This window comes from Balaenoptera physalus (assembly GCF_965194825.1).
Source record: "Balaenoptera physalus genome assembly, chromosome: 3".
Taxonomy (NCBI): Eukaryota; Metazoa; Chordata; class Mammalia; order Artiodactyla; family Balaenopteridae; genus Balaenoptera; species Balaenoptera physalus.
Window position 1 is genome coordinate 7001753 of NC_138890.1, and position 12282 is coordinate 7014034.

At 55.4% G+C, this 12282-nt stretch overlaps 1 protein-coding gene across 5 annotated transcripts in view; it reads right to left on the reverse strand.

Annotated features, from left to right (window-relative positions):
* The window catches only part of COL5A3 (collagen type V alpha 3 chain), a 38094-nt gene that overhangs the window by 3139 nt on the left and 22673 nt on the right, over positions 1 to 12282 (reverse strand). For all 5 annotated transcript variants that reach the window (XM_082456779.1, XM_082456782.1, XM_082456778.1 and 2 more), the window contains exons 40-65: positions 12087 to 12176; positions 11800 to 11853; positions 10837 to 10944; positions 10616 to 10723; positions 10473 to 10526; positions 9971 to 10024; positions 9205 to 9312; positions 9075 to 9128; positions 8836 to 8889; positions 8672 to 8725; positions 8497 to 8550; positions 7859 to 7966; positions 7129 to 7182; positions 6892 to 6945; positions 6449 to 6502; positions 6238 to 6291; positions 5932 to 6039; positions 5697 to 5750; positions 5151 to 5204; positions 4846 to 4953; positions 4503 to 4556; positions 4387 to 4422; positions 3888 to 3941; positions 3092 to 3299; positions 2899 to 3011; positions 1064 to 1132 (exon numbers count right to left, since the gene is read on the reverse strand). In XM_082456779.1, coding sequence (XP_082312905.1) covers positions 1064 to 1132; positions 2899 to 3011; positions 3092 to 3299; positions 3888 to 3941; positions 4387 to 4422; positions 4503 to 4556; positions 4846 to 4953; positions 5151 to 5204; positions 5697 to 5750; positions 5932 to 6039; positions 6238 to 6291; positions 6449 to 6502; positions 6892 to 6945; positions 7129 to 7182; positions 7859 to 7966; positions 8497 to 8550; positions 8672 to 8725; positions 8836 to 8889; positions 9075 to 9128; positions 9205 to 9312; positions 9971 to 10024; positions 10473 to 10526; positions 10616 to 10723; positions 10837 to 10944; positions 11800 to 11853; positions 12087 to 12176 — 1974 coding nt within the window. The remainder of the gene's footprint in view (positions 1 to 1063; positions 1133 to 2898; positions 3012 to 3091; positions 3300 to 3887; positions 3942 to 4386; positions 4423 to 4502; positions 4557 to 4845; positions 4954 to 5150; positions 5205 to 5696; positions 5751 to 5931; positions 6040 to 6237; positions 6292 to 6448; positions 6503 to 6891; positions 6946 to 7128; positions 7183 to 7858; positions 7967 to 8496; positions 8551 to 8671; positions 8726 to 8835; positions 8890 to 9074; positions 9129 to 9204; positions 9313 to 9970; positions 10025 to 10472; positions 10527 to 10615; positions 10724 to 10836; positions 10945 to 11799; positions 11854 to 12086; positions 12177 to 12282) is intronic.

Consider the following 12282-nt stretch of genomic DNA (forward strand, 5'->3'; position numbering starts at 1 on the left):
CCTTGGTTATTGTCTGTCTGCTTCCTTGGTCATATTCCCAGTAGAATATCAACTTCATGAAGTCAGGAACTGTGTTTTCTTTGCTGCTATGTTCCCAATGTTTAGCATACACATATATGTTACATAAACAAATCCCAAATGAACCCAGGATTCCACTCCATCCCGTAAACCTGACCTTCTTCCCATTTACATATCTTAGAACCTCACTAGACATCAGTCCCGCAAACCAGGAACCTGGGTGTCATCCCGACCTCTTCCCTCCCCTCCATCTCATCAATTACTCATCTCATCAATTACTCACCTCATCAATTACTATTGATAGGTCCTATTCACGTGCCATCTCATCAGTTACTAGGTCCTATTGACTTATCATCTCATCAATTACTAGGTCGTACTGACTTGCCCTCTTAGAGGTTGTTCTAAGCCATGCCCTCCTCTCCATCCCCATAGCACCAGCTCCAGCCTGGTCCCTTCCTTGCTCTCTTGGACCAACACATCAGTCTTCTGGGTCTCCCAGCCTCCAATTTCCCTATCACCACCACCACCAGCTCAGAGGTATTTTTCTATCACAGAGATTTAATCTCGGTCCCTCCCTCACTTAAAAACATTCCATGGCTCCCTACTGCTCATAGATCTTTCTGAGGAAGTGGGCCTAGCTCACACCCACCTCCCCAGCCTCTTCTCCTACCACATTCCCCCTCACACTCTCTAAAGCAGAGCAAGTCACCTTTTCTTTAAATTTACCAGGCCCTCTCTTGACTCTGGGCCTTCGTATACCCTGTTCCATCTGCCTGGAACACTATTCCTTGTCCTCCCAAACTTGCAACCCAGCTTATTCCTTAGACCTCAGCTGAGCTGTGACTTCTACCAGGAAGCCTTCAGGTCCTTCCAGCACTGCCTCTGGATCTCCACCATGACCTGTGCTTGCCCTATCATACATCTGATGCTGTGATCATCAGGAAGGGAAAGTGAGTCTATCCTGTTCATCTCACCTCCTCCAATTCCCATGCTGGTTCCCACCACTTTTTATACCATCCCCACCTTGGCCTCCAGGGCAACTCACCTTCTTCCCTCGACGGAATGTGCTATACCAGCTTCCCAGCTTTTCTCTGGACCAGGAGGCCAGTTTCACCTGGGGGATGGAGGGGAGGGTGTAGCAGGTGCCCCAGGGGGCCACCGTGTCCTTTCTGCATTTACCTCCCCACAATGAAAGCTACTGACTGTAAATATCAGGGACTCTCAGGCTGTTCTCTGACTGTTGGACTGGGCTTGGCTGGTGCACAGGACAGACCCAAGAGGCTGGGTGTTCCCGCCTTCTGAGGCAGCCTCCACCAACGATTGACGAGAGCTGGTGGATAAATGCCCCGGCTCCCTCTCCCCGAGGTGGGGGACAGCTCCCAGGAGCCTACCCTACACTGTCTCCCGGAAGTCCCCAGTGGAACTGAGCCCTGGGTGTCCAATGGTGATGTTTTAACAGCACACCCCTTATTGGCTGCCTTCCCTGGCCCCTCTCACTTACCCCTCCTGGGATCACCTCCTAAATAAATGACTTGCCCTTGTCAAACCCTCATCTCAGGGTCTGTGTCTGGGGAACCCAAACCAAGAATGTTCCTCACTCCCTGCCCCAGCCTCTCTCTGGGCAGAAGGAAGATGAAATGGTGAGAGATCAGGCCTCAGGTTTCAGCAACTGTTTAGAGATCAAGCCCCGCCCTCAAGCCCCCATAAATTGGGTGGGGGTGAGCTCGTCTAAATTTGCATCCACTAAGGTATCTGAGTTCCCACTAAACCAAGGCTCTGACCAGTAAAAAATAAGAATAAATAAGAAGAACATTATTGGGCACTTTTGCAGGCCCTGCGCTTACAACGTGTTTTACCTGCAGTAGAGGTATTAACACAGCGACACACATAGTCAGTGTTCAATCAGTGTCCCCTGATACGTTCATTGGCACCTCAATTGCACAACCACCCTATGAGGTAGATACTTTCTTAAACCCCACTTTACAGATGAAAAAACTGAGGTGACAGATCTGGATTCCAGTCCGAGCAGTCCAGGGTCCAGAAGCTCACTGCTCACCCACTGCCCTCTAGAGCTAAGCCTGGTGCTTGGTGTCAGAGGCTGTTAGGCTCAGGGCTCCCTGATGGAGAACCCCAGGATTTCTGGGGGACCAGGTGGAGGGCAGTGAGCCCATGGGGCCTATAAGACAGCAGTTTAGGAGGCAGAATAGAGCATGGTTAAGGGCTGGGACAAGAGCCAGACTGTCGTGGGTAATCTTGTCCCTCTCTGTGCCTCAGTTTCCCTGTCTGGGGGATGATAACAGAATTTTATTTTTTTAATTGGAGTATAGTTGATTTACAATGTTGTGTTAGTTTCAGGTTACAGAAAGGTGATTCAGTTATACATACATACATATCTATTTTTTTCAGATTCTTTCCCCTTATAGTTTATTACAAAATATTGAGTATAGTTCCCTGTGCTACACAGTAGGTTCTTGTTGGTTATCTATTTTAGGGATAACAGAATGGCCACATTGGTGGTTGTTAATGCAGCCAAGCGCTTAGTGCTGGCACACATACCTGCTATTTCAAGGTTCTGCATCATTATTGATTTCTTTACTAGATTTTCTTATCCGTCTTTCCCCATAGAAAATGAGCTCCATAACAGCAAAGCAAAGAAGTCTGTTTTGTTTTGTTTTGTTTTGGATTCTCCGCTGTAACCCCAGCATTTCAAGGAGTTGGCATACAGTAGGTGCTCAATAGATGTTGGTTGAAGGAAAAATAAAGCCCCAGTCAACGCCTGGTGTGTGTGTGTGGGCAGGGTATGAATGAAATGGTTTCCAGAGTCTTGTCCCTCCTTCCACCACCACCACCGCCTCCCACTTCGCCCCCAGAGGTACTCACGGTCTCAAACTTCTTGTCTGGGTAAAGGCAGGTCTCTCCTCCCGCCGTGAAGTTGCAGAAAACCCTGAGCGCATCCCGCGCGCAGCCCTGATTGGGGTCAATCCAGTACTCCCCTGCCGCAGAGCCAGGTAGGGCGGATGAGCCGGGCGGACACCAAGGCACCCCGCCCACCGGGGGAGGGACGGGACCTCACCGTCGGGCAAATGCGGGTGGTTGCGGTGCAACTCGCCGCACACGAGGCCCGGGCTCTCAGCCGTGCCCGGAGGGCGTCGCAGCTGCTCCAGCTCGAAGCTCAGCGACGTGATCGAGGCCAGCACCTCCTCCAGGCCGCCCTCCGGGACTCCCAGGCCCGGGACCGAGCGCCGGCGCCGGCGCAGCCCGTGTAGCTCCGCAAATGGACCCTGGGCGGAGGTGGGGATGGAGGAGAGGAGGAGATCAGAGACGCAGGCGGAAGAGACAGGGAGAGAGACGGGCAGAAATGAAAGACGTGGGGGACAGAAAGACACAGGAGTAGGGGGAGAGGAGAAAGGGGAGGGAGAGATAGAGACAGGGACAGGGGGAGGTAGACAGTCAGAAACAGAGGGAGACATGGGAAGGAGAGAGACAGAAAGGCTCAGAGATGGGGAAAGGCCGAAGTGGAGAGACGATAAAAAGAGACAGAACCACAAAGTCAGGCAAAGGAGAGAAAGAGACAAGGACAGAGAGAGACAGAGAGAGGGTGCGCCCAGAAGAGAGAAACAAAGATAAAATAGTGAAACAAGTGTTTGAGATAGAGACAGAGAAAGGCCAGGAGAGATGGACATACGAGACACGGTCAGAGCCCCCATGGATATCCCCCCCAACGCCCTACACACAGCCCAGTTCCTCCTTCAGCTTTTGGGCCACCTCCCACCCCACCTGCACCCCCTGAACACCTGGTGTTCCATCCAGTTCTGGGCACTGAGGGACCTAAGGGGGACACACTCCAACATAGTCCCTGGGTAACTCACCTGGGGGCCGGGGGGACCTGGGGGGCCGGTGTCTCCGCGGGGACCTTGGGATCCCTGTAGGGAGAAGTCATTTGGGTGTGAACTCTGTCTATGGAGACCGCTGCCTGCCAACACACACACACACACACACACACACACACACACACACACAGAGCACTGGGGGTAAGGACATGCAATTTTCAGCACCAAGCATAAACTGCAAATTTTCTTCCTATATGTGAACATCTCTGAAGTCATCATCTTAACATCTGTGACAAGTCATAGTTTACTTGGCAGAACTGTTTTCTTCCGTAGCAGTTTATAAAATAATGGTTCATCTTACAATGGATGGCATCTTAGATTTGATAAAATACAATGGTAGGTGTTGAAGAAATACTTGTTGAATGCCTGACTGACTGACTGAATAAATGAATGAATGCAAAGGCCCTGAGGGTTCTGGCGCTGTGAAGGGGGCTGGGAAGCTGGGATGTGGGAGCCCAAGGGAACAGTGAGTACTCACCAGGGACCCCTTTGAGCCTTTCTGTCCTGGAGGACCCTGTGGGGTAGAGACAGGGAGAGCCAGAGTCCTGGCTGGCCCAACAAGGTGACCCCATCCCACAAACCCCTCATACTCACCACCACACCTCGGGGCCCAGGGTGGCCCAGAGAGCCGATGGGACCAGGGGAACCCTGGAGAAAGGACATCAGAGTCATCATTGACAGGGTTCATCCCTATGGTCCAGACACATCCCCCAGACAGGCTTCCAGTTCCCTCCAAAGAAGACCCCAAACCCCAGATGCAGACTTCAACCTTCAAGTCCCCAGAGAGAGCCCCCCATTTTCTCCAGACACAACCCCTATTATTCTAGACCCAGGCTTCCCAAATCCCCACACCCACAGTCTCCAAACAAGCCCCACTTCTGCCTTCCCACCACCCTCTGAACACAATCTTCCCACTCGAGGCAGGACACACACTCACAGGTTCTCCCTGGAGGCCAGGGGGGCCTTGCACTCCTGGCAAACCCTGATCCCCTTTCTCACCAGCCTCCCCAGGGGGACCAACGAGACCAATTAATCCGATGTGGCCCTGGAGGATAAAAGAGGCACATGTGGGGGAAGAAGTGAGGGCGGGGGATTGGGAGACTTTTCTCCTAGAGCCTTGGAGTAGTGAGTTTGGGAGCAGAGGAGACCCCAATCTCCTAGCCCTCTGGCTACAGAGGGAGGTAAAGGTGGAGGAGAGGGAGGTAAGTGGGGGAGGAGAATAATGGAAGGAGGCATCCTTACCTTTTCCCCCTTGAAGCCAGCATCTCCCTTCAGCCCTGGGAGGCCAGAGGGCCCCTGGAAGGAGAGTTAGGGTTAGTTGGTGAGTCTCAAACAGAAAGCCTCAAGGTCCATGTGAGTGATTGGGGGATGGTCAAATGGGAAATTACCCAGGTTTCAAATGGAATTACCAGGGAAGTGGTCATGGGGATGCTGGTCAAGAAAGAGGAGGGATGATGAGAGATGAATGAAGGGGTTTGTTGGAGGATGGCCAACTTGGATGGTCAGTGGTCAACATCAATGTAGATGGTCAGTGTAGGCTATTAAGATAGGTGGTCTGTTTGGTCAATGTAGACCATCAAGATAGAGGGTCAGTGTGGATAGCCAGTGTAGATCATTGAGATGAATGATCAGAAGAGATGGTTAGTATAGATGGTTAAGGGTGGACCATCAGATGGATAGTCCATGAGAGGTCAGTCTGCAGCATAGGCACCCATGGTCACTAGATGGTCACTGGATGCCCAGTGTGGTTCCCAGCGCTGGAACCTCAGGGACAAAGGAGTCTCTTACCAGGGGGCCAGGAGGGCCCAACTGTCCAGGAGGTCCCAGGAGGCCTGGTTCACCCTAGGGCAAAGCAGAACATGGGGGGGCTGAACTCTGCCAGAACTCAATGTGGATGCCTCACTGCCCACCAGGGTCAGCTCCTGCTAACTATGGTGAGAAATTACAAGACGGGAGCACCTAAGGAAGGCAGGATCCCACCCCCACCCCCACCCCGCCCTGTCCCTGTTCCCACCCCACTCACCACAGGGCCGGGGATCCCTCGAAGACCCTCAGGCCCGACACGCCCAGGGGGCCCTCGAGTCCCCACTGGGCCTGTCCTCCCTGGGGGCCCGTCAGGACCTGGTTCCCCCTGAAAAGGACAGGGGCAAGGGAGGGGGCAGAGAGAGTCAGGGGGTGGTTCCCTCCCCACCCGCCGGCCAAGAGCCAGCAGGGAGGGGGGCGGAATTGGAGCACCTGTGGGGTCCCAGGCCTCTCCCCATGCTGATGGCCCAACTGCTGGCTGACAGGTCAGGATAAGGGCCCCACCACCTTGGCAGGGGGCACTCACCTTGCTACCTTTCTCCCCTTCTCTGCCTTCTCGACCCGTGTGACCAGAAGGACCCTTAGGGGAGAAAGTGTGAGTGGGGGGCTGTGAGGTGACTGGGTGCTCTGGGGATGAGTGGGGGGTTTGTAGCGGGGAGCGGGGGGCTGTGAGAGTGAATGGAACAAAGTTGGAGCCAGCGCAGCCAGGAGGTGGTGGTGGGGTGGTCAACACTCACCCTTTTGCCAGGGGGCCCAGGGGGACCGGGTTCCCCAGAAGCACCAGGTGGACCCTATGGAGATTAGAACCAGCAGCGTAGTTGAGGATGACGGTTTCAGGATGCCTTTTTTTTTTAACATCTTTATTGGAGTCTAATTGCTTTACAAGGGTGTGTTAGTTTCTGCTTCATAACAAAGTGGATCAGTTATACGTATACATATGTCCCCATCAGGATGCCTTTGATGCGAAGACAGCCTTCCCCACATACCACCCAGCACCAGCCATCTCCCGCCGCCACCCTCAAGCTGCTCGCATTCAAGGTGAGGCCCCAGAGGGGCAAAGCAGGTGCATCTACAAGGGCCCTGGGTACCTCATTAACCCACTCACCTGACCCCCCAATTCACCCACCCACCAGCCCCGACCCCCCTCTTCATGCACCACATCCTCTGTTCCCCTACTCACCAGTCCCCCCACATCTCCAGGGTCTCCCTTCTCCCCTGGGGGGCCGTCTTGACCCTGTGGTGGGAGGAACAAAGTCGGAAGGGGTCATGGGGGCACATGAGAATTTAGGGGTGAGGTTTGGAGGAGAGTGAAGGTTATTTTCTCCATCGACCTTGCCCAGGTCTGTGGGGGGCTTGTGGAGAGGGGCACAGAATAGGGAATATGCTGGGCTTTCGAGTAAGGAGGGGTCACACTCACCGAAACCCCAGGGTCTCCGGGGGGGCCTAGGTCTCCTGGGAGCCCTGTGGGGCCCTGGAACACAGAATGATGGATAATTATGTCTCTGAACGATGGAGCGTTCATTCATTCATTCATTTAACTGTGCCCAGGCACAGTTCTGGTTGCTGGGATACAATGGTGAACAAAACACAAAATCCCAGCCCTGGTAGAAGGAACACTCTCGTGTTTAATGTGAGCTAAGAATGTTCCATGCATCATCTCACTGTATCCTCTAGGCTTGGGATTCGCAGATAGAACTGACCTCAGAGAAAGGACTCGGCAAGCGGTGGGGTGGTGAGATTCAAATCAAGGTCCCTCAGACTCCGAAGCTCCTTGCTGCTCTCCCTCCCAAGCCCGAGCCCCATCGCCATGGTGGGAGGGGCTCAACCGCTGCCCTGATGGCAAATCCTTCATCAGCCAACTCTGACCCAGCATGAGTCTCAACCTTGACCTTGCCAGCATTGTTAGAACAACTCAGTGTGGAATCAAGTTTCCCCTACTGCAATGACATATAACCACTCCATTTTTATATTGATTCATTCTTTCATTCAGTCATTCATTCATTCAGCCATGTTCCGGGTTGCTTGTGGAATCAGCACACTGGAGGATGGGACCCCCCCCCCCCGCCGGCTGGAAGTTGGGGAGCAGGTCCAAGGTGACACATGTGCTCCTCCCCCGAGTCTCTGCCTCCATGTCCCCCAGGACTCACCACGTTTCCTTTTGCTCCATCCTCTCCGGGGGGGCCTTTCTTGCCCGGGGGTCCAGCTGCCCCAGATGGGCCTGCGTCCCCCTTTTCACCAATTTCTCCCTTGGGCCCCTTTGCAGAAACAGAGTTCAGAGGCGCCTGGACTCTCCAGGGGTCAAGGGTTAGCATACCTGGACTCAGGAATCTGGGTGGCCTGGGGCTTTCCTGGGGTTAGGGGTCAGAGTAGCCTAGACTGCCCAAGGGTCAGAGGTCAGAGGAATCTAGGATTTATAGGAGTCAGGGGTCAGGATGGTCCAGTTGGCCAGAGGTCATGGGCAAATTTGGGCTAGCCCATGTGCCACCCTGGAGTGAATCAGAAAAGGGATCCCCTCTGGGCGACTCATCCCCAAGCCAGGGCTTGTGGTTTAGATCTGAGCCCCACCTGCCTCCTCAGCCCTACACCCTTGTGCAGTATACAACCTAGAGAACTTTATGTAGCAACCCTGATACCTTTCAGGGCTCTGTCATCAAGATAACGGGGGATGCCTGTAGCTCCTGGGTCAGTGGGTGACCTAGGGCTGCAGAGGTCATGGTGGCCCTAGATGCCCAGGGGTCAGGGATTCCCTGAGATGGGTGCAGGGACACTGGACAAAGTTACTCACAAGGATGCCTGGGATTCCTGGGGGTCCCGGGTCTCCAGGCTCCCCTGGTTCACCCTGCAGGAGGCAAAGTGAAGGTGAGGAGCGTTCCCAACCTGGCAGCCAGAACAGCCACCCCCAGGCAGGACTGGCTGTGCCTCCCCGCCCCAGGCAGACTCCTGTTCTCTCTCTCTCTCACCTTCTCGCCCACTGCTCCAGGCTGACCAACTCCCCCAGGCAGCCCTGGAGGACCCTGGAGAGACAGCACGGGGTACAGCTGGGACTGTGCGATCCCAACAGCCCCTTCTTGGGAAAGCCATGTCCTCACCTCTGAGGTATCCTGCCCTCCCCCAGAGTCCTCACCTCTGATCTGCTGGGGCCCTGGGGACCCCGAGGGCCTGGAGCTCCATGGGGACCCTGTGGGACAGTCAGAAGAGCATCCAGTGACCCCATGGCCCTTCAAAACTCCACTAATCACAAACACCACCCTTGGTGCTGGTGACCCACAGGATCCTTAAAATGACAATGTGCCCCCCCCAAAATCGGTTTAATGGCCACCCCTGCCCTACCACCACCCCCCCATTTGCCCCCATTGTCCATACCATGGACCCTACATCTCCAACTTCCCCCTTTTCTCCAGGAGGGCCTGGCATCCCCTGTGGAACAAAGAAGCAAAATTGGGGCACAAAGTGGGAAGGACCAGAGGCTGTACCCCCAAACTCAGACACCTACCTGCAGGCCAGGGGGGCCAATCACCCCCGTGAAGCCTCTCACTCCATCATCTCCTTTCTGCCCAAAGAGGCCTGGAGGTCCCCGCTGTCCCTGAGCCCCATCTGCCCCCTGGGAGGAGGACAGGGCAGGGCACAGTTAGGGTCTGTGTCGAGGGTTGGAGAGAGGCTCAAGGTCAAAGTCAGGACTGAGGTTCAGGGTTGGGATTAAGTTTGGAGAGGGTCAGGACTGGGTCTGAAGTTGGGGATGCAGGTTAAGCGCCAGAGATTAGGAATGAAGTCAAGGGTTGAGTCAAAGCTTTTCTAAAAACTTTGCATTGGGTGGTGAGTCAGGGTCAAGCTGAGGTCAGTTAAGGTGGTGAGGGGAAGGTCCAGATGGGGTTGAGATGTAGGGTAGGGTTTGAGGTTAGGGCCAAGGTAGAATCAGAGTTTGAGCCCGGGTTTGGGGTCTGCCTTGGAGGGTGGGTCAGGACTGGGGTTAAGGGTAAGACGGGGTCAGGTTCGGCTAATGTTGGATGTGCAGATCAGGTGTGAGTTGGGATTGAGGTTAAGGTCACAAGCAGTGTTGAGATTAGGGCTGTGATGGGGTTCAGGGGTTGAGGTCGGGGTTGAGGTCAGGGTTGAGTCAGATTCTGGGGTGAGCTCATATTGAGCGTTGGCATGGAGGGGTAGGTCAAGGTCAGGGCTGAGTTTGGGCCCGAGTCACCATGGAGAGCACTGTCCCTTCCCACTGGGGATCCAGGGATGGCCACAAAGCTGGGAGCACTCACCGGGGAGCCTGGGTGTCCCACAAGACCCTGTATCCCTGTCGGTCCAGGTGGGCCCTGGAGGAGGGAACAGAGTCAAAAACCCCTCAGGTTCAAGATTGGTGGGAGGAAACACTAGAGATGTCAATCACTGCACCCCTGTCCACTCCCCCCACCAAGAAGCTGCATTTCCCTCCCCCAACCCTGTCTTATTAGCTACCAACTCATGCGACCAGACAGAGCATCTGTCCTAAGTTTGGCCCATCAGGACATTTGCCCAAAAGTCCCACCAGGACCCAGGGACTGAGCTGGCTCCCTGATGCTGGGCGCTGAGGCTGAACTTCCGGAGGGAAGCTGGGGGTGCAATTAACCCCTTTATTCCAGGTAGCTTGAGTGGCTTCTGTTACTTGCAGGTGTCAAGATGTGTCTCATGAAGGCAGGAAGCTCCGTGGCCTCCCCCCGTCCACCCTCCGCATCCCTCTCCCCTCCCCGAGGACCAACCCCCTCACTGGGGGCCCCCACTCACCGCATCCCCCTTATCGCCTTTGCTGCCCTTGTGACCCGGGGCTCCCACTTCTCCCTGCAGAGGAAACAGGATGAGGGAGGACCAAGCCTCCCTGTACCCCCATCCTCCCCCCAGCCCCTCCCCTTCCATGAGCTCTCTCTCACCTTGTCCCCTTCCTCGCCAGAAGGCCCCACAGCTCCAGGGGATCCAGGAAGCCCCAGGGGCCCTGGGATCCCGTCTTTGCCAGTGGGGCCAGGGGGGCCGCGTTCACCCTGATGGGCGGAGTGGAAAGGGGTATGTCGGGGCCAGGAGGGCAGAAATGAGCTCCTGATATGTAGAGGGCTGGGTCTTGGGGATGCCTGGGGGATGGGGGGCAGGCACTTACCGGGGACCCCTTCTCGCCTGCAGGGCCAACAGGGCCTTGGCCTCCACTTTGGCCAGGAAGCCCAATGCCCCCTGCTGGGCCTACAGGACCGCGCTCCCCAGGGGAGCCCTGAAAACAGGGGTGAAGGGTCAGGGATAATAGCAGTAGTGGTAATTCTCATTTATTGGAGGGTTTTCAAGCAGTCAGGCACTGAGTTAGGTGGTTACCAGCACATCCAATCTATTCCCCAGACAGCCGCCAGAGGGCGCTGTGAACACCTGAGTCCAAGCACGTGCCTCCCTGCCCACATCCCTCTGTGGCTCCCACCTCACTTGATGAAAAAAAGGTTTTCCTGGCAGCCCACAAGGTCCTGTACGACCATGCTCTCACCTCCTCCCACTCACCCTAGGCTCACTCCACTCCAGCCACACGGGCCTCCTCACTGTTTCCTCCAGCCTCAGGACTTTGCACATGCCGTTCCCTCTGCCTGGCACACTCTTCCCCCCAGACACCCACATGGCTCCTCCCTCACCGCCTTCAGGTCTCAGCTCAAATGTCACCTTCTCAGGAGGCCTTCCCTGGCCTGCCTATTTCAACGGCTCTCCCCTTCTCCCCTTTACTCTGCGCTATTTTGCTTTGTGGCATTCATCACGGCTGATCCCTTATCTCCCTGGCTAGATCGTAGTAAACTCCAGGAGAAAGAAGGTTTTTAAACGCTGATGTCTGACACGCAGGTAAGTATGTGTCCAACGGATCATCTCATTGAGATTTACGATCATCTAGGAGATGGGACTATTTTACAGACAAGGAAACTGAGACTCGCGCAGTGACACGACTGCCCAGCCAGTGAGCGGCAGAGTTGGCCGTGACCCCGATCTGTTTGGCTCCCCAAATAGCAGACTTGATGAGGACAATACCCAGCTTCCCAGAAACCCTGAGACCCCTGCACCCTGCCCCCCACACAGCAGACGGGTTTACACTTACGTTAGCCCCGACGGGGCCCGGGGGCCCCTTGTCACCCTTCAAACCAGTAGGTCCCTGAGGAGGAGATGATTCACAGTCAAGAGACTCCCAGAGGTGCCCCCGGGTCCTGTCTTCACTCTGGGGGGCTCAGAGTTCCCACCCGCTTCCCGGGCACTGAGGTTCAGGGATCTGTCCCTCCTGCAGCCATTATTTTACTATCACATTTGCCCCTCCCCTGGGCCGCCCTTTCCTTCTCTGCTTCACAGCCCAGCCAGGCACATGCAGGAGGGGCTCCAAACGATACTCACTGGGTCCCCGGGGGCTCCTTGGGGACCAGGGAAGCCCCTGCGTCCAGGTGGCCCTTCCTTCCCAAAGGGTCCCAGTGGTCCCAGGTCCCCCTGGAGGAGTGCAGAGGAGGGAGGTCAGACTCCAGAGAAGACGGCGTCTCCCCTCAATCTGTGAGTCTGGGCCCCCTGCCCCATGGGGTTGATTCTGAGCCTGGAG